Consider the following 20,650-nt stretch of genomic DNA (forward strand, 5'->3'; position numbering starts at 1 on the left):
CAAACATTACACAAATAAATAAATACACAAAATATCACCAACCAGTGTGCATTCTGTATATTATACAGTACATTGTGCAAAAATAGACGATTAGGAACAAAGAGGGTTCTATTAAACATATATACACTTATTAATGTAATAGCATTGAAATGTGGTGTGCAAAACAGCAATCGAGTGAATGTGCAAGACACCATGCGCAAAAACAGTTGTAAACAGTTTGAAGCGTAAAAGGTTTAATATGGATGGTGCTGTAGACATGGATGTATATTGTGATGAGTGATGAGTGAGTGCATTTTGTGTGTTTTTGATTTTGAAAGTTTTGTGTGTTTTCTCACATTTGAGTCATACTGAATACAAGATTCTGCCATCACACATAAATATAAAACACATTTTGTAGTAGCCTTGTTCATCTGTAGTTATAATACTGCAGAAAATATACTTTGTGATCATTTTAAGCTGCCTTGTCAGATTTTCCTTAAAAAACTTTCTCTGTGTAAGACTGACACATTACCTAATGATTAATAACACATAAATCAGGGTTTAATGCAGTTTGTGGTTATAGATGCTGACACAACCTGTACATGAAATCCAATAATTATTACAGGTCACTGCAAACATATTTAAAGATGGAGTCATGGAACCCAAGAAAAGAAGGACTTGGCAAACGCTGACACAAGTCCAGTAAAATTCTGGCGTACAAAAACACTATTCGTTAAGTTTCAATAATTCTTTGTAGCAGCTCATTTCTCCTCTAACTGTGCCATTTATAAGAAGGAAGCTTTTTTTTTAGAGTGAATCATACCTAATTTTGGTTTGGTTTGCTCCAGAGGGAAACTGTGAATGCTTAAGGTGATTAACATGTTGAAATGCTATTGAGGAAAACACTTATACTGCCACAGCAAATAGGAAACCTGTCTGTGTCTGTACTTTAAAGACAGTAGTGAACCCAGGCCCCTCTAGATCTTTATACCTCATGAAGAACTAATTCTGACTTTCATTTTCATAAGCTCATTTGAGAAAGGAAGTGCTGAATGAGCTCAAGGATCATGGTGTAAGGCTCTCAGTTCGTAAGTTCAGTTCATAAGCGTAAGATATTTTTTTGTTAAAAAATACATTTAAAAAGCTTCTTGCTGTTTTTGGTCATGTCTTGCTTTTGCATATGGAAATGGATGCTTTAAATTGTTGTGGGAGACAGTAAAATGTTTGCCACAGTAGTTCTGATTACCCCAGATGTTGTTGCTGTTTTTTTTTTTACTGTTCTGTCTGGAAACTGAACTGTGCAGATTCTCCAAAACGGCCTGAACGAACACACATACACACAGATACACACATACACACACACATACACACACACACACACACACACACACACACGCCTCTATTATTCCTCCACCCATACTGACTGAGGAAAGTGGTGCGGATGTCAACAAATAGAATAACTTTTGCAATTAAGTATTCCACATGCACACACAAAAGGGACAAGGGTAGAAAAGTGGAATAACTGTTAAATTAATCTCTAATGTGTACAGCAGAGAATATTTTCAGTAGAACAAAAAATCACTAAAATAAAAATCTTTAGTTCAAAGCTGTAGAGTTAACATTCTACTTGTGGCTTCAGTCAGAATCAGTGGTTCATATATAGAGCTGCATATGGTTGAAATGATGGAGAAACAAGAAACAAGTATACTATACTACAGCTACTGCAAATTTCTTTGTTTTCCTTTAAATAACACATTTTTATGCAATTCACAAACAATTTTATACATTTCATAAACAATTAAAGTTAGTCCGATTATTTCTAAAGAATGATTTACATTTTTGCATAGAGGCTTATTATTTTAACAGAGGCCAATTGTCAGTCCTCTGCATCAACCTACTGGTTTGGCTGCTAATTCAAGTTAATCATTTTATACGGCTAATTGATTATGAGAAAATCCTTTAGCAATTGTGTTGCACAGCTGAGAACCGTTGTACTAATGAAGCAAACAACGGAGCACGGCATTCAGTTGTCCTTAGAAACAAAGGCTACTCAATGCGAAAAATTCAGAGAAAACTTTCTTATCATGCTGTTAACTACTCCCTTTGGAGAGCAGCACAAACTGGCTCTAACAAGGACAGAAAAAGGAGTGGGAGGCCCCGATGTACAAATGTGCAAGAAGACATATATCTGAGAGCGTGTAGTTTAAGACAAAGATGCCTCACAGGTCCTCAACTAAATAGTACCCGTCAAACATCAGTGTCAGCATCAACAGTGAGGAGGAGACTTCAGGATGCTGGGCTTCTTGCTGGAAATTTCCAAGAAAAAATGAGACTGAGATGGGCAAAAGAGCACAGACATTGGACCCTGGAATACTGGAAGAAGGTGTTGTGGACAGATGAGTCCAAGTTTGAGATCTTCGTATCAAACAGTAGAACATTTGTGAGACGTAGAACAAATGAAAAGATGCTGGAACAGTTCTTATTACCTTCAGTCAAGCATGGTGGAGGCAGCGTGATGGACTGGGGTGATTTAGAGGTGGTAAAATAGGAGATTTGTACAGAGTGGAAGGAACCTAGGGGAAGGAAAGCTATCACAAGATTTTACAACAGGATAATGACCCAAGACACACCTCCAAAATGTTTTTAATAATATTTAAAGACCAAGCAGTCATCCGGAATTCTGACTGTAATGGAGTGGCCAGCACAGTCTCCAGAGCTGAACACTATTGAGCTGTTGTGGGAGCAGCTTGACCGTAGGGTATGAAGGAAGACTACATCAAGCCAATCCATCTTGTGGGAGATGCTACAGAAAGCATAGGGTGAAAGCTCCTCAGATTATCTTGAAAAATTAACAACTAGAATGCCTATGGTCTGCTAGGACGTAATTGCTGCAAAAAGTGTTTTTTGTTTATAAAGGCAAAATATGAAGAAAGCATTTGTCATTTCCATCAAAATCATTATTTCTAATGCTGGCAATTTCAGCATGTCCTGTTCTTTTACTATATTTTCTATTCAGACTAATTTTGTGGGTGTTTTCTTGGAAAACAATAAAAAATTTTAAGTGATCCCAAACATTTGAGTGTATGCTTATATACTTGTTTCTTGTTTCTCCATCATTTCAACCATTTACAGCTGTACAATACTGTAAAATGAAACAACGTTCCTCCAGGACTAAGGAGCTAAAACTAAAAGCTAAAGAAAGTACACTACACAGCACTACATAAAGTGCTAATGTATGCAAGTCAGTATAGTACAATAAATTACAAGAAACAGTGCAGCACCAAACAGTACACAGTTTTTAATGGAATTAAATGCAATTATAAATAGTTAAATGCTGTGGATGTGAACAAATTAAAGTTAGGTGGTCCATACACATCTATATCTACATCTAGGTGGTGCAGGTGGTTGTGAGTTCAAATCCCAGGTCCAGCAAGTTACCATGGCTGGGCCCTCAACTCTTGCTCAGTTGTATAAAAATAAGATAAAATGTATGTCACTTTGGACAACGGTGTCTGCCAAATATCATAAATGTAAAAGCATACAGCATTTTTTTTTGTGTTATAGCAGTAGACTAAAAAAATAAATGGGCTTTGCAATCTCACAAATCACTTCAATCTCTTTTAAAGAAAACGTGTTCATATCTAATTCCTTATTCCTAGACACCAGAATAACCACATACAAAGAATCACAGAAATGAAATATGTTTATCAGGTAAACACAGGGAAACAGGGAACACAGTAAATGAGAAAACTGTATACATGCAATGTAAGGAAATGTCTGGCATCGTGCCCTCTCAGTGACTGCTCTGAAGGCCTGTAGGCACCTCCTGTGCTGTAGGGAGGTATTGTTAAACCATACGTAGTATAGAACCCCTGCAGCTTCTTATCCAAGTGTGTTGGGTAGTGAGAGGGTGGTCTGCAGAGCAGCCACGTCTGGCCAATTTCTCTGCACCTTTGTGTGGCCCGGCGCTTACAGGCGTTTCTCAGTCTCCCAGACCTGGGAGAGACGAAAAACAGCCTTAATGAGGAGCCAAAGCCCAGACTATGAATAAGGGGAAAAAAATGCCCGTGACATGGCACAGTAATGTTAGAAGGACTATTGCAGAGTGGATGCTTGTAAAACATGGCCCTGAAAACTCCACTGTAAACATGCCATTTGAGTTTCCCCTTTATTGTTATGGTCTGATAACAAAAGGCCTGCATTATGGTCATTAAGTTAAAAAAAGTGATCATATATCCTGGCAAGTGCCTGTAAAGCTTCACAGCAGAGTGATTTTTCACTTTATGCTGGTGCTACACTAGATATGTTATGAGCATTATTAAAAAAGCCTTCTGAAGTCTTTGGGAGGCTCATAATTGTTTGTGGTTACAGACAAATTTCCTCAGCATATTACAGGACCCCCAACCCCCCACTCACTGTGAGGCATTTATCATGTAGTAACTGTTTAGTTCCGCAATTATTATTATTATTTTTTTGCATCCATTACACAGACTTATACAAACAACAATAAGATCTAAACACTAAATTCAGTTTCAAATTATACAAAACTATTCCTTTCTGAGCTTGTTGGTGCTTAGATCTTGACTACAATGGATATAAAACGTTTACACACCCCAGTTAAAATGGAAAGATTTTGTGATGTAAAAAAGTGATGTAAAAAAATGAAACCGACATCAATCATGCAAGACTTTTCCACCCTCGATGTGAAATTACAACATATAAAAATTAAGTAAAAAACAATAAGAAAAGACATCTCCTATGCTCAGCCCACTGCAGTTCACCCAATGGATTTGAGTTGGATTCAGGTTCAGAATTCTGGCTAAATCATTCAGAAACATTGATGTTGTTTTGGTTAAGCCATTCCTTTGTTGGTTTGGATGCATGTTTTGGGTAGCTGTTGTGTTGAAAGGTAAAAGTCCTTTTCATCTACAACTTTCTACCAGACACCTGAAGGTTTTGAGCTAAAATCATCTGGTATTATTAATTATTTATTAATTATTATTTGTAATATTCCACCTAGGCCCCAGTTCTGGCTAAAGAAAAGCAGCTCTAAAGCATGATGTTGCCACCACCATGCTGCACTGTGGGTATATTGTTCCTCTGTAATTATAGAATTATAGAATTATATCTCTTGGTATTTGTCTGATTGGGGTGATACAGCTGAGCTTGCATGCTTTTATTTTGTATAAAGGTTTATCCCTCTGTCTATAGATGTGAAGAATATTAGAGATTATTGTCACATGTAGAGAGAAATTACTGCTTGTCAGATATTCCTACAGCACCTTTAATATTGTCGTAGGTGCTAAGAACCTCCATGGTATTTAGTCTTGTCCTTTAATACATTTTAGAGTGTTCTTGGTGATGTCCTGATGAAACCAAGAGGAAGTGAAGAAAATCCTACAGAAACCGCTGTTCTTTACTTGATGATATGATGGTATGATAATTACATTTGAACATGAGATTTTAAATGACATTATAATTTAACACCGAGGGTGGGAAAAGTTCGGACAATTTATCTTGGTTTCATTTTTTTATCATCACAAAATCCTGACATTTTAATAGTAGCTTGTAGCTTTTTATTATCCATCGTATATAACTTCAATTTAGTTACTGAAAAGAAAATCCTAATTTTCATTCAACTTCAAATATAATAAATGCCATGAAATGTTTAGTGCTCTATCTGTATCTGCATTCATATTGTAACCCAAAGGCCTAACCTGAAAGTTTTATTTTAATCAAATATGAACTCTACTGGAAACATTGGAAAACACTGGGGGGAAATATCAAATGTAGAATTGTCAGCATCAACAGCATGGCCTGTGAATTTTGGCGTTAAACCTCAGCTACATCACTCAAGTTCATAATTGTTCTCAACTACAGATTTTGTTTTTAAAACCCTGTTTTGTTACTCCTCCAGTTATTTTTTGTACCAGTCCACAATATTTGTCCTAAAAAAAATTACTTGGGTCTATTTCTCAAAATATAAACAAAACTAGCAGTCTAATTGAAACCAGCATTCCCCTAAGTTATATGGTTCACGTTTATATAATAACCGAATGTGGAGTTTCTTTGCATCTGACCGCTCACTCACACGTACTTTAAAGTAAAAACCTTTTGTGTTTGTGTTGCATAAGAGCCCCGTCCTGATACCTAGCAATAATCTGAATAAGATGCCTTGTGAATCTGGCAAGCATGCTTAAAAAAAGGGAGAGTGCACCTTCTATCTGTATCTGTATCAGCTAATAACACATTATCTGTTCATCCGGGAATATAGTATTCATATTCTGTTACATCTATAGAGCAGAATAGAATGACGCAAATGTTGAAGAGTCTATAAAAAAAAACTTTAGTTCACTTCGTTCGCTATAGACCACTTATAGAGAGAGAGAGAGAGAGAGAGAGAGAGAGAGAGAGAGAGAGAGAGAGAGAGAGAGAACAAGAGACCTCCTCACCCACATCTTATTCCAACATAAAATGAGAGAAATAATTCATATCTATAGTCTCAGGACACATGCCTCTTTGCTTGACACTTCAAGTGTTATGAACTCAAACATTTGCTTTTAGTGCATAAGATATGCATCATCTCACTTGGCCCTGTCAGGATATAAATCACATAACTGCTGATAACGTGCTCAACGCTAACTCTAGACACATAGCATTGTCGTTGGTACTGGGTTATCGCTTGGCCCAGCAAACAATGCAAACTCAGACACAGGGCCTCTCATTGCAGCAAACACTGAAAGACATCTGCACTGCACATGAAGCAAGGCACAGAGAGAAAGTACACACCTCATCCTGAGAAGCTGAAACTTTATTTCCAACCTTTTAATGATTTAAAAGCTTCAGTTTGATGTTTCTCTGGCTGTGTAAACCTACTTGGGCAAGTCCACCTAAAGTTGTCTAAAGTACACCACAAGCAACATAGTTATAACAAGTATGATTTGAGGTTTTGATTCAAATTACAACCAGACAGTAAAAACTGTTAATAACTCAGCTGAATTTAAGAGACACATAAAGAATTATAGTGTTGGCACTTTAAAGCTACGAAGACACAAATATTTTTTTGTTTGGTAGATAAGGGGAAGATTAAATTCTCTTTAAATTGTATGCCTATAAAGAGATGTAGTGTAACTGAAAGTGACATAGATATCAGCTATTTTTCAAGATGGACCCTGAGCATACAGCAGACCCCTTTAAGTACATGATATCTTCCCATGTTTTAGCTACAATAATAGCTGTGAGTTGTCAGCCAGACCACCAAGACATAGGGGATTTTCTGGATAAAAATATTGTGATTGCTATATTTCTCTTGTTTGGAGTGGTACGTTATATAAACCACAGCTGTACAAATGATTGTTTTTTCATAGTCATTGTCTGCTTATCATGCTCATTACCTCAGTGCACACTTCACTTCTACGTCTTTTCACCATTCGATTTTAATGCTTATCAAGCACTGAATGCTGGAAAGCCTTGCCAAAGATGTGACCCAAACCAAGACCAAAAAGTGATTTCAACGCCACGGATGAGTTGTGGGCCATGCTTTAGTGCTCCCACATATTGACGGGAACCAAGGCATGTCCCATTCGGCCTCAGAAAGTTTCACAAAACAAAATGTGTTCCAAGCGAAGACAAGGACTAATGTGGAGTATCCTGAGACGTAAAAAGTGTTTCACAACAGGAAAAAGGTCTTCAGGCTGTCAGCATAAATGGGCTGCTTTTTGGTTGCGGTCCTACATCTTTCAAGCACATGGCAGAGTTTAGAGAGACAATGTTATAGCTCAGCTTCATTCATTTGTGGTAAGCTCAGAAGTACCTTTTTCACCTGTAATGTAAAAAAAAGTTGTATTATTAACTTATTTCAGCTCCCTGCCAAGTAAAAGTGAAGCACAATATTAATTTTATTATAATCACTTATTTAGAGGTATATTAAGAAAGAGCTTATGAAACTGTAACTGACTTAAGAAGCTTCATGCCTGTGATATGTCTTAAAATTAGTGCCTGCTGAATATCCTCTATTTAGCTTGTAGTGTGAAGTTCTCTGTTAATGCTTAGGTAACTTCATTCCAGGAGATTACTTGCAAGTGTGAACACATCTGCAGACATGTAAGGCACGAGTGGCCATGACTTTGAAAGTCATCTCCAGCACGGTGTTGTTAAAGCTCCTGTTTAAACTGAATTTAATGAGAAGGAACGGCTGCCATTAAACCTAATCCAGCAGAATGTAATGTAGTGCACGTGCTGCTACCCGACACTACCCTGAGCTTTTACACTATTACACCAGGTCAGAGAAACTGCAAGCCTACCGTTCTGAATCATTTGAACAACGTCAAAGTGCAGATCGACCGAGAATTAAATATTGTTCATGGAACGTAAGATACATGTGGGTAGGGGATAGGATAATTAATTGAGATGTAGCAGAATTCCCTGAACATGAACGCTTATGTCTGGGGTGCAGGGTGTCAAAGACGCTCCATGAGACGTTTCATCCTTACAGGCCCAGATCACAGCAGAAATCAGACTCTCAGAAAGATTTTGTAAAAGTGCTCCTCTGAGACAGAGGTTGAAATCAAGCCTCAAAGCAAAACATATCTGCCGTCATTTTCAGCAATTACAGGATACTAGTATATAGACCTTAAAACCACGAGGAATCTAGCACTGACTTACATATTTCTAGTTCACGGTTGTGCTCCATCTCTGATTCCTTTTGCCAGAAACTTCAAAATCGGCCAAAATCAAAATCTTTTTAGTCACAAACATTGAGCAATACAAGAAAAAGCCCAAAATCTCAAAACTGAAGGCTCAAAAAAGCATATATGCATTTCAAATGGATGCTGAGCTCTCCACAACAATAATACCAATAACACCAGGAATGACTCAAATAAAAATGAACAGTATTGTCGTTTCTCCTTGCATACAGACACATCTCTATCTCAAGTCCCTGAGGCTAAAGGGAACTGCTTTCATCCTGTCGTCACCTTTACTCAGGTAAGTTCCACTTTAGGCCAGAGATGATTGCCTTTACCCCAGTGGCCTTTCAGCCCAAGAGAAGCCTTTCAGATCCAAAGAGCAGCATTTGCTTGTTTTAATGTGGTAACAGTACTGTTTGCATTTCCAGAAAAAGCCTGACCACATATCAACTAACTGCCATCTGCAGTCTGGGAAATTACAGATCCATGAATCGTTCAAGCTTCATGTAAGATAAACCACACATTGTGTATTTTTTGTAGTGCTGTAGAGATGACGATGATGATATTTTATGGTACTCTTATACTTTAACACTAACGTGGCCCTTTTAGGAAAGATCGGACGGGTGAAACCCACAGGCAGTCCAGTCAGTTCCATAAGTGGTATGACATCAGGTTTGGGCCAGATTGTGCTGAGTCCACTTCAGTGATTGTGGTGGATACAGTGCCAGATCCACAGCCCCTGTGAGACAAGTTAAACCCACAGAGAAGAAAAATAGCCCCAACACATGAAACCACAGAAATGTTCCTATGATTCTCTATAGCCACAGTGGACCAGAGTGGTCAATGAATTTATTAAGTAATTGGACTATTAAATAAACTGTACCTGGTATGGAATATAGACCTACACATGACTCAAGATGCACCTGAAATTTAGAACTAAAATAATCAAATGCACTATAATCAAATAAAAAATAATCTCTATCTATAAAATGTTCCCCACCAAATATCTAACTTTGGAAATAATTTATTATTAAAAAATATATAAGATATAAAGTACTATACACCATCATAAAGTGGATTAAAAAAAAATATGTGGTGGAAACGTACCATTAATAGCTATGTTAATTAGGTAAACCTGAACTATATGGCCAAAAGTATGTGGGCACCAAAACTGCACAATTATGTAGAAAGGGATTTTATGTTGAAGTGTTACAATTTTCCTTCACTGGAACAAGAAGCTTTGGAAGAGGCCAAAACCTGTTCTAGTATGACAGTGCTCCAGTGCACAAAGTGGACTCCGTAAGACTTGGTTTGGCAAGGCTGGAGTAGAAGAACCCAAACAGCCGCTACAGAACGGTGACCTCAAATTCACTAAACACTACTGGGAAAAATAGCTATAATGACTGCAGTCATGCCTCCTCACCTGACATCAGTCCCCAAAATCATTAATGTTCTTGTGGCTGAATGGGTTTGTGTCTTCCAAGTGGAGATAATCAAGTGAAGTGTAGATGCAGTTATACTGACAAAAGAGGCACCAACACCATATTACACATGGTTTTAAAATGAGTTGTTCTTCAGGTTCTTATAGGTGTCATGGTGAGGTGTACCTAAACATTTGACCGTATAGTGTACATTGTGTGGGTTTTGAGTTTTATCTGTTACAGTGTTACACTCTGGAGCTTCTGTCACTAAAGCAAATTCCTCGCATGTGAAAACATGCCTGGCAATAAAGTTCTTTCTGATTCTGATCTGTGGTAGAAATTTTCCACACAAAGGTAAGAACCCTGCACGAGGGACCCAGCACATACCTAGTCTGAAGATTTTAAATTTAGAATCTAGATCTGTATACGTATTCATTCACAATGACATTATCCATTCAATCTGAACAATATATCTAGTTATATCACTAATGTAGTCACATATATGAATGAATAATGTGATCTATTCTGTAAGGAAGAATGGCAGAGATGGAGTCTTTAAAAAAAGTACCAACATATTTAAGACATCCACCACTTTTCTTTTCTAAATGTAAGATAATGTATTTAAGAGAATTCTGTAGTTAATTAGTTTCCACAGAATTAATTACACGGTGAACTAAATCTTTCACATGATGTATTGGGAGTATGCGGTTACCACGATGGATGACGTCATAACTGTGAGCCAGTGACTTATCCAGAGGAAAGGTTGGTCGCAGAAAAAATGGCGTCGGTATCAGAACTGTACGATGTTACATGGGAAGGTAAATAACAATCTTTTTAAAACCGTATTGACTTGGTCGGTATTGCTTTTATGCTTTACTGGATCGTGTGTAAGACCTGTTCCCATAATTTTATAGTTCAGTTTATTTAGGTAACGCTATTTGGACGGAGGGAGCTAAGAGCTAGCGTTCATTAGCTATGTAGGAAGTACTTAAGACACTTAGGATGTATATTGTACATGTTACTGTACATGTTATTGTACAAGTTACTGTACATGTTATTGTACAAGTTACTGTTTAACAATAGCGTTAGTGGGTTGGTGTTAGGAGCTGTTTTATAAGCTACCCAGCCAGCCAGCTTCCTTCGTTACAGACATTTAGCTACTTTAGCTAGCTTTACGGATAAGTGTCTCTGGGACACAAACCCTTATGTTACTATAGCAATGAGGACTTTACTGTCTTCATTACACCTAAATCTAACTCGAAACTTTAGCTCAGTAACCAAAAAGAAACCTTTAATCTCATTTACATTTTTTTGTTTCAATTAACGGCCGTTTTCTTCATTTGTTTCAGCCAAAAAGTCTTAGATGTTACTCGTTTTGTGTTTATCTATTTCAGTCATTGCATTAAAGAAGCCGGCGGCTATTAATGTTCATTTAGCTAAGCATCTAAATTGCTAGGCATCTAAATAGGTGTTTACTGTGTGTGTGTGTGTGTGTGTGTGTGTGTGTGTGTGTGTGTGTGTCTGTCTGTCTGTCTGTCTCTGTGTGTGTGTGTGTGTGTGTGTGTGTGTGTGTGTGTGTAATAAGGTTCCATATCTGTTTCCTTCTATTATTATGTTTTATCAGCATAAAAACTGATAGTGCTGACATTCAAATGTTTATTGTAGGCTATTTCGAGCTTATACTAAGGTGTTTATCATCAAAACACTTATGTATTTAGAAAAAGAAGTCACTCAGAGAAGTAAATCTTTGTGGCTGGAAGATTGAACTGTTTGGTTTTCTGTGTTATAACTAGTGAACCGATTCAGTATCGAGTATTTCTTTTCTTAAGTGCTGTCTTGATATCAGGCTGGATTTTATAATTCAGCCCTCTGATATAATTTGTGTTGTGTGCGTGTGTGTGTGTGCCATTGACACGGACCAAATCTTACACGTAACCCCAGAAAACAACTTGTATATTATTTATTAACAGTATCTCACAGTTACTAAGAGGGTGTAAGAGTGGGAACAGTTTTGTGTGTCAGTTGATATCCAGAGGTCTGATGGTCAAAGCAACCATGTAGATGGTTTATTTTATCATTGAGTAAAAAGAGAATTTTTAAATGTGTATTTTATATATATACTTTCTGACCATTTTTTTTAATGTCATAATGCTTATAATAATGAGAAACTGGACAGCTCTCTGTGTGGGAAAGATATTTAAAGCTGGCCTTATTACCAAGTGCTGACACAGGGGACTCCTTGTGTCATGTATGTAATATGAAGCTGAAGTAATGATCTGTATAAAAGACTTCATATTTTAATGGCTTTCTCTTGTAGAGATGCGTGACAAACTGCGAAAGTGGCGGGAAGAGAATTACAGGAATAGCGAGCAGATTGTGGATGTCGGCGAGGAACTGATCAACGAACACGCGTCAAAGCTCGGAGACGACAGTAAGTCTTAACTATCTGGTTACAGCGTGGAAATGTTAGCTGTGTAATCTGCTGTGTAATCTTTTATTGTTGTGGATGTTACATTGTTATTGTTGTGGAGCAACTCCGCTGATTTTCCTAACATAGTCACTTTATCATAAATAATGTTTATCAAACATGCAGGAGATCTAAAAAAAATGATGATGTAAAAAAATGAGACCAAGATGAATAATTTCAGAGCTTTTTCCACCCGTAATGTGACCTATGATCTGGGTCAACTTTTGAAATCTTTTTTTTTTATTTTGGTGGTTAAAATAAAAAACTAAAATAATGTGGTGGTATAAATATGCACACCCTTAAACTAATACTTTGTTGAAGCAACTTTTGACAATCTTCTTTGCAAAAACGCTCCAAGTCTGTCAGTTTGTAAGTGCATCTCTTGTGCACAGCCCTCTTCAGACCACACCAGCTTGTTTTTAATTGAGTTGTAAAGGAAAAAGTTCTGAAATTGTTTATCTTGGTCTGATTTTTTACTTCACAGGAACCTAGCATTTTAATACAGTTGTGCAGACTTTATTTCCACTGTATACACACATAAATAAAAAGGTTTTTGCAGTTCATCTGACATTGTAGGTCACATGACATGATCTAATATGTCCAGATTGATCAGTACATGCAGTACATGTTGATATATCAGTACATGTATCAACAGCTGAGCAGCAACTCCTAAATTACGAGCTTGCAATCCTGAATCGATTGCAGTAGGTATTGTTACAGTATGAGATTTCACACACAGCCACTTTTTACAGATGTCAGACCTCGCTAGCCGAGTGCACTTTCTTCACACTACCACTGTCCTGCTTTGATTAAGTTTCAGGGAAAGTTTTGTCCAACACAATCCTAACGAATTCAGCTAATAATTAGATAATGTCTATCAAAATGCTCTGTGCTCAACATTACACACCTGCCTTGCAATCTGAAGCTTTAAATGCAGTTTACTTCCATTTCACTATTGAAAGAAGTTTAAATAAATGCAAAATAAATACTTTACATTAGAAGGAAAAGCAAAACATTTATGAATTTATGTAGGTTTCATAATGTTGTTTAAAATGTACAGAAACTCACTATATAAATGGTTTTCCCAGTCTGCTCCACTCATTACATCGATGAAAATTTTCACCCAAGTAGCACACTGACAACTATCACAAATAATACAATCAGAAGCAGTCTGTTATAAAGTTTTTAAAAGCAGAGGTTCCTCATTTGAAATTAAGGTCTATTGCAATATCCTGCTTGCAGACTATTTAGTTGATTTTTTTTTTTTTAAAATAATCCTTTTAAAGCTTGGTGGTTGTTTTAATAGAAAACAGTATAAGAAGGTTATCAGTGTGAACTAATACAAGCTTTCCGATCACTTGTTGTCATCATCGCCTTTCTATTCTGTCCTTCTTACTTTAATTTACTAAAGAATATTTGTTACTTTCACCACTTATGATCCAGGTTTTCTGACACGATGATAAACGAGCAACAGAAGAACACAGGCCAGTAAATGGCTCATGTCTAAAACACACTGTTTCACTTAATAACCTGCACTCGGATCCAAGCAAATGATTATCACTCCTTTTTGATCACCTCAGAATGCACTTCACATATGTTCTCATCAGATTATTCTTGACCTGCCCGCAACTCACATATAAAATGTGAAGGCGTAAGGCGCCGTGTGATGAGTTGCACATACAGAGAGCTTTATTCAGCTGTTTTGGCTGCTGCAGTCATTATGATTCATACAGTATTTAACGAAAGAGGTAAACACTTAACACCGCCTGGTTTTATTGAAACCAGCTTTGAAACTGGCTGTGAAACAAGACGGTAATTATCAAAGCAAGACTTGCAATCATAAAAACTCGAAAGACCCAGAAGGAGTTGTAGGCGATTGTTTTGGCACATTTTTTAATTTTTTTTAAAAATTCCTACTCAGTAAGTAAGTTTTATTGCTCTTTCTCAATTAACAGGTTGCAGCTGATGAAATATGCACAGACTGTGAAACATACTTGTCTGATATGGAGCATTAATTTCATTAATTGGTTCCACCAGCCAAAGCCCATTAATCAACCCATTTTTTTATTGTTGAAGTGAAAAGGTCACACTAACGTTTTGCTAAGCATTTGACTTTTATTAGCACTTTGTGGAAACACTAGGAAATATATTTTGATGATTGGCAACAGGGCACCATCCCAAACGCCTCATGAATCTCTTATTGGTGAAATAATCTTAGAATAATGGCCTTTTTCACGTCTGTATTTGACTGTAATTCATTGAAGATCTGGATAATTATTCATGGTAGCTTATTCTGCTATTGTGGAAATAGTTACCATATTATTTCCAAAGGTCATATACAGTTAGTCAGGACTAACATAAGAGAGATGTAGTTATTTTTAAATCTGTTGCAGCACTCTGTAAGAAAATCTAATTACTGTCCTATAAGCGATGTTTAGTAACAAAAAGCTTTCAGCAGTGATGTTGGTGATGGATGTGTCTTGCATTTCTGCTATATTTTCACATGATTTGTCACTTTTTTGTCACATGTATCTGCCTTAAAATGAAGTTTACTAATTGCTGTTGTTTTTGTGTTTCTTTTTTCTGCTCAGTTTGGATAATTTACGAGCAAGTGATGATCGCAGCGCTGGACTGCAGTCGGGATGATTTGGCCTGGGTGAGTTTCTGGTCTCCCTCCCTCCCTCATCCTCTCAGCCCAAACTTCATCCCCTCACACACTATGCTGCTTTGGTACCCTGCTATTCAGACACAAAGCATATGCTGGAAAAGAGTCACTGAAGATTAATACAGAGACTGAGATAAATATCTCCTAATGCAGACCTGCCAACCAGGAATGCCATAGTTTAATGTCACACAATGCCGCTATGTGTTCTCCCTATGTGTTTGCCAAAAGAGTCTCCTTTTCCCCTCTCACCAATAAAACAGGAGATGAACCAGTTGACATGAATGTGGAATAAGTGACAGTTGCGTAGGTTTTTTGGACTCTCCAGGATTTACTGAGTCTCTGGAAACCCTGCCCTTCCTGCCATCTCACATTAGAAACTGTTTAGTCCGTACACTTGCCTATGCTTGACTCGATTTTCCCACTTAAAACATGCAGCCATGATTTCTGTTAAAAAAACTGGAGAATGTTTTGAGTTATTAATGTGAAATAAAATCTGTAAATGTATGTTGATATTATATTTAGTTAGTTCCTATCTATCTAGCTATCTATCTAACTATCTATCTAGCTGTTATTTTATGATATTGTGTCTCTCTCAGGGGGGCACGGTGGCTTAGTGGTTAGCACGTTCGCCTCACACCTCCAGGATTGGGGTTTGGAATCCCGCCTCCGCCTTGTGTGTGTGGAGTTTGCATGTTCTCCCCGTGCCTCGGGGGTTTCCTCCGGGTACTCCGGTTTCCTTCCCCGTTCCAAAGACATGCATTGTAGGTTGATTGGCATCTCTGGAAAATTGTCCGTAGTGTGTGATTGCGTGAGTGAATGAGTGTGTGTGCCCTGCGATGGGTTGGCACTCCGCCCAGAGTGTATCTTGCCTTGATGCCTGATGACGCCTGGGATAGGCACAGGCTCCCCGTGACCCGAGGTAGTTCGGATAAGCGGTAGAAAATGAGTGAGGTGTTTGAGTGAGGTGTTTGAGTGAGGTGTTTGAGTGAGGTGTTTGAGTGAGGTGGGTGAGTGAGGTGTTTGAGTGAGGTGAGGGAGGTGAGCGAGTGAGTGAGCGAGCGATCGTGCGTCTCTCTCACATGTTGGAAATATTTTTTATGATAAATAGAAAGTGATATTAAAATGGCAGGTTTTTGTGAAATGAAATATAAATTGTTAGAACTTTAACTTGATGTGAAATTTCAATGTGCAAAATTAACCGAAAAAACAAGCAGAAACATTTTGGGACAAAATAGGGAGAAAAGTGACAATATCCTGTTTGTGTAACTGTGCACACCCTTTTATAATTAGAGGTGTGGCTGCATTCTTAATGAACCAATCACATTCAATCTGATTCATTCAAAAATACTTCATACAGCTTTCATTAATAAAATGATTCCGATTATCCTCAAATAAAGAACAGCTGCTCTGTAGGATTTTTGTCAGCTATTCTTGATCTCATCCAGCTGCTGAATCCATGGTCGACAAAGCGCTTACAAGGAAAATCCCTCCAAAAATGAGAAAAGGACAAGACAAATACGAGGAAGGCTGCCAAGAAACCTACTTTCATATTCTTCACATGACTGGGCTACGTTGTAGAAACAGATAGAAGCATCTCACAAAAAGCATCCAGGCTCTGCTTTATTGCCCTAAACCATGTGACCAAATGTGTAATGGTCTGATGAGACCAATTCCAAAAGATATAATTACTACAAATGAACAATATACCCACAGTGTAGCAAATGGTGGCAGCATCATGCTTTTGACCTGCTTTTCTTCAACCGGAACTGGGGCCTTTATCAAGGCGGAAGGAAATAATGAATGAGATTTGTAAAGTTCGTCGCAACAAACTTTGATGTTGGCTTTGACGAGGCAAGTATTCGCAGAGGCCGGTGCTTTTTGGATGCAAGCGGACATAAAACCTGTGAAATCTAGTGGAGCACTAGGGTGCCAAAACATTTGAAGGCAAGTGGAGATGAGCATGTGACGTCATCCGAAAACCTGTGACGCAATTCCACTCCTTGGGCTGAGTGTTCTGATATGTCACATGCCCATGTTGTGCAAATTTTTTTTCACGTGACATCGCGTGACGTCATCAGAATACCCGTGAGGAAGTTCCCCCTTGTTCTGAGTGTTTTGATATGTCACATGTCCATGTTGTAAAAAAGTTTTTTGATTTTGCATATTTTGGGGGTGGGGCTGCGGGACATCCGAAAGGCCAGTCGGTACACCAATTTAAAACTTTGTTCAGAGTATCACCCTAAAGGAGCTGGCCAAGTTTGGTGTAGATAGTTCAAAAGCTTGCCGAGTTATAAACCTCCAAAGTTTATAATGGGAGTCTATAGGAAAAAAGGCCATTTTGAGACCCGGTACCGGAAGTACCGGTACTCGGAACGCTTAGAAAAGTAATAGCAACCAACTTCAGACCAGGGTCTACAACATATCCGTTGTAGAGCTTACAAAATGTCTAAGCTTACAACATGTTTAAGCTTACAACATGTCTAAGCTTAAATAGGAAAACAGAATGTTGGCTTCTACAAAGCCAACATAATTACAAATACCAGGTGTCTGCTAGTAAGCTGTAGGTGAAACTGATGAGGACTTTTACTTTTCAACATGACAATAAACCAAACACGCATCCAAACCAACTAATGAAAGGCTTAACCAAAAGAAGATTCCTTCTGTAGGATTTTCTTCACATCGTCTTGGTTTCATCCGACTGCTAAATCCATGGTCCACAAAGAGCTTGCCAAGGACAGGACGTCCCTCCAAAACGTATAAAAGGACAAGACGAATACATACAAGGGAGGCTGCCAAGAGACCTACGGCAATATTAAAGGTGCTGCAGGAATATCTGACAAGAAGTGATTACTCTCTGTATGTGACAATAATCTCTCATATTCTTCACATGTCTACTTCACACAACTACATCACCCCGGACCATGTGGCAAAATGGGTTGTGGAGTATTTCTAACTGTTGGACTTTTTTTTACAAAATTACAATAGGACACTGTACCCCCCATGCAGCAAAGGAATAACCATTCCTTTTTGACCAGGAAATCATTAGATTAGATGAGCATCATTCCTCACCGTGTGAAACAGCAATGTGTAAATCACTGTAAAGAGGAAAATCCTACAGCACCACTGAAACTTCTGTGTGCCAGTAATTTATCATATTGACATTCTGTTTTACTTTACAATTTTTATTGTTTTATTATTATTTACAAACAATTTCTTTATTTTTATATATATATATATATATATATATATATATATATATATATATATATATATATATATATATATAAAGAAAGAAATTGTTTGTAAATAATAATAATAATAATAATAATATATATATATATATATATATATATATATATATATATATATATATATATATATATATATATATATATATATATAGAAATTGTTTGTCTATACAGAGGTACTTTTGCATTTATGGCATTTTGGCAGATGCTCATATTCGGAGCGAGTTGTGCTCCAAAAGTCTCCGAAGTGCTTTGAAATTTCTATCAATGAATACATCCTGATACTGGTTCACCATGTCGCTAGTTTTTAAGTGCCAGTTTCTAAGTATTTCAGGAAGAGGTAAGTGCCAGAACAGAGAAGAGACTCAATGCATGCCTTCCTTGTGCCCTGAAGGATTGTGAGAACTGTTGAGCCAGACTTGAACCCCGAGAATATCGTTGCCTGTAACTGATATATAATAAGAGTACAGTGATATGCATGTTGTCATAATTCAACACTGACTCCACGCCTTTTCTGTTTCGGTACGTGTGTTTTTTATACCCAGCATTATGTGCTTCCAATACAGGTTTTTATATTTTGTACAGAGTTGCCTACAGGAGCTGAAGAGACAGTTTCCAGACAGTCACAGAGTAACACGATTAGCAGGCATGCGACTTGAGGCTCTGGAGAGGTAAGATTCATTAGAACCCAAATTTAGCCAGCTTGTCCTTGGGGGTGGTGTTGGGGTATAGAGGGTCTGATCGCTGTGCAGGTTTGGTTTAAGGGTGGGAGGCTGTTTATTTAGTAAGCCATCATTCCTCTGACTAAGTGGAAGAGTGAAGGATAGTTCCAGGATTTTGTATTTTGTGGTGGTTTTGCCCAAAGTGAGGAATTCCCAGGGAGGAAGTGGTGGGTCTCGCTATTATTTTGGAGGCCCCTGTTTTCTTTTATTTAATATTTTTATTTCCTTCCTTGACTTTTGCATAGCCTCTAGGTGCATTAGAAATAACTGGATAGGCTCACAAACACGGACCGTGTCACATCTTGTTTTCACTAGACCCTTTTGTTTCAGCAAGCGAAAGGACTAAGAATCAATGTTAATATGTTTATATTTCATGAGTCATCGGTTTTCAGTCTGTGCACCATATCGACTTGTTTATCGCTCATGCCATAATTGAGAGCGATCGCTTCTGGACTGTTAGATTAAATAAACTGCAAATTTCAGTCTAATTGCCATCAGACTGTGCTGCCTAAACGAAGCCCTACACATGCACACACAACATGCCTGGATCCTACATAAATAAAGCCAAGTGGTGGAGGCGTGCTTGCCTATCGCTGGGTTATGTTAGAAGTGCCAGAGTGCAGTTGAGTAATAAAGTGGATGTTAGAGGAGAAGTGGAGCTGTTCACTGATAATAGGATCCAGAGTCGCTTCTGTCGGCAGCTGTGAGCACAAACAGGTCTTAATCATGAGGACACGGCTTGCAAGGTCTTTTTTTTTTTTAGTCACAAATTTAGCTTCCTTCCGCAAAAATGAACTTCCAGACCGATTCATGGGTTTTTGTTAGTCGGTGAAGCTCCTCCTTTATGCCCTTATGCCAAAATCCAATACCTTTTGTGCCATATTTACTGGACTGTGATGAACATGGCTAGGTTTTTTTTTTTTAACTTCTAAAAGATTTTTATTGACATTAGGCCAGATTCAGTTTTAGATTTATGATAACCAAAACTGTTTTTTTTTTTTTTTTGGTCTTATCTTTTTCCACATATTTTACTACACTTGCATTTTACTAATTTGTTTCTCACCATGAAAATAACCATGTTAAATTACAAACAAACATTTTTCCTCCTGCACTTTAATTCATGAAAGGTTTCCTCTGCTGTTCCTCTCCTTTTTTTCTTTTATATCTTTAAAACAAATCTCTAAGTTGATTATTTATTTTCTCCTGCTCAACATATGAGGAAGCAGTGAGGACTGATCTGTTTCCAGGTGCAGCAGTCTTTGTAAATCCAGAAGAAAGTTCTAGCAATTACTGCAGATTCAGATGTTTGTATTCATTTGTGAACTTGATTTATTTTTAAGCTGCACAGAGACTCTCACTACAGGCACGCTAGACAACTGTTTATTTCCTTCCTTAGACACAGCGCTAATCTGTGCTAGCGCTCTGTGAGGAGTTAAGCTGCCCTCCATACAAGACATTAAT

General features: G+C 37.7%; 1 protein-coding gene across 1 annotated transcript in view; it reads left to right on the forward strand.

The window, feature by feature from the left end:
* The first annotated feature begins 10,787 nt into the window (after positions 1–10,787).
* emc2 (ER membrane protein complex subunit 2) overlaps positions 10,788–20,650 on the forward strand; it is a 30,000-nt gene continuing 20,137 nt past the window's right edge. The window contains exons 1-4 of the mRNA XM_060869868.1: positions 10,788–10,905; positions 12,405–12,518; positions 15,146–15,210; positions 19,053–19,138. Of these exons, the coding sequence (XP_060725851.1) occupies positions 10,866–10,905; positions 12,405–12,518; positions 15,146–15,210; positions 19,053–19,138 (305 nt within the window). The 5' untranslated portion in view covers positions 10,788–10,865. The remainder of the gene's footprint in view (positions 10,906–12,404; positions 12,519–15,145; positions 15,211–19,052; positions 19,139–20,650) is intronic.

Source organism: Tachysurus vachellii, chromosome 5 (genome assembly GCF_030014155.1).
Source record: "Tachysurus vachellii isolate PV-2020 chromosome 5, HZAU_Pvac_v1, whole genome shotgun sequence".
In the NCBI taxonomy this organism is placed as follows: domain Eukaryota; kingdom Metazoa; phylum Chordata; class Actinopteri; order Siluriformes; family Bagridae; genus Tachysurus; species Tachysurus vachellii.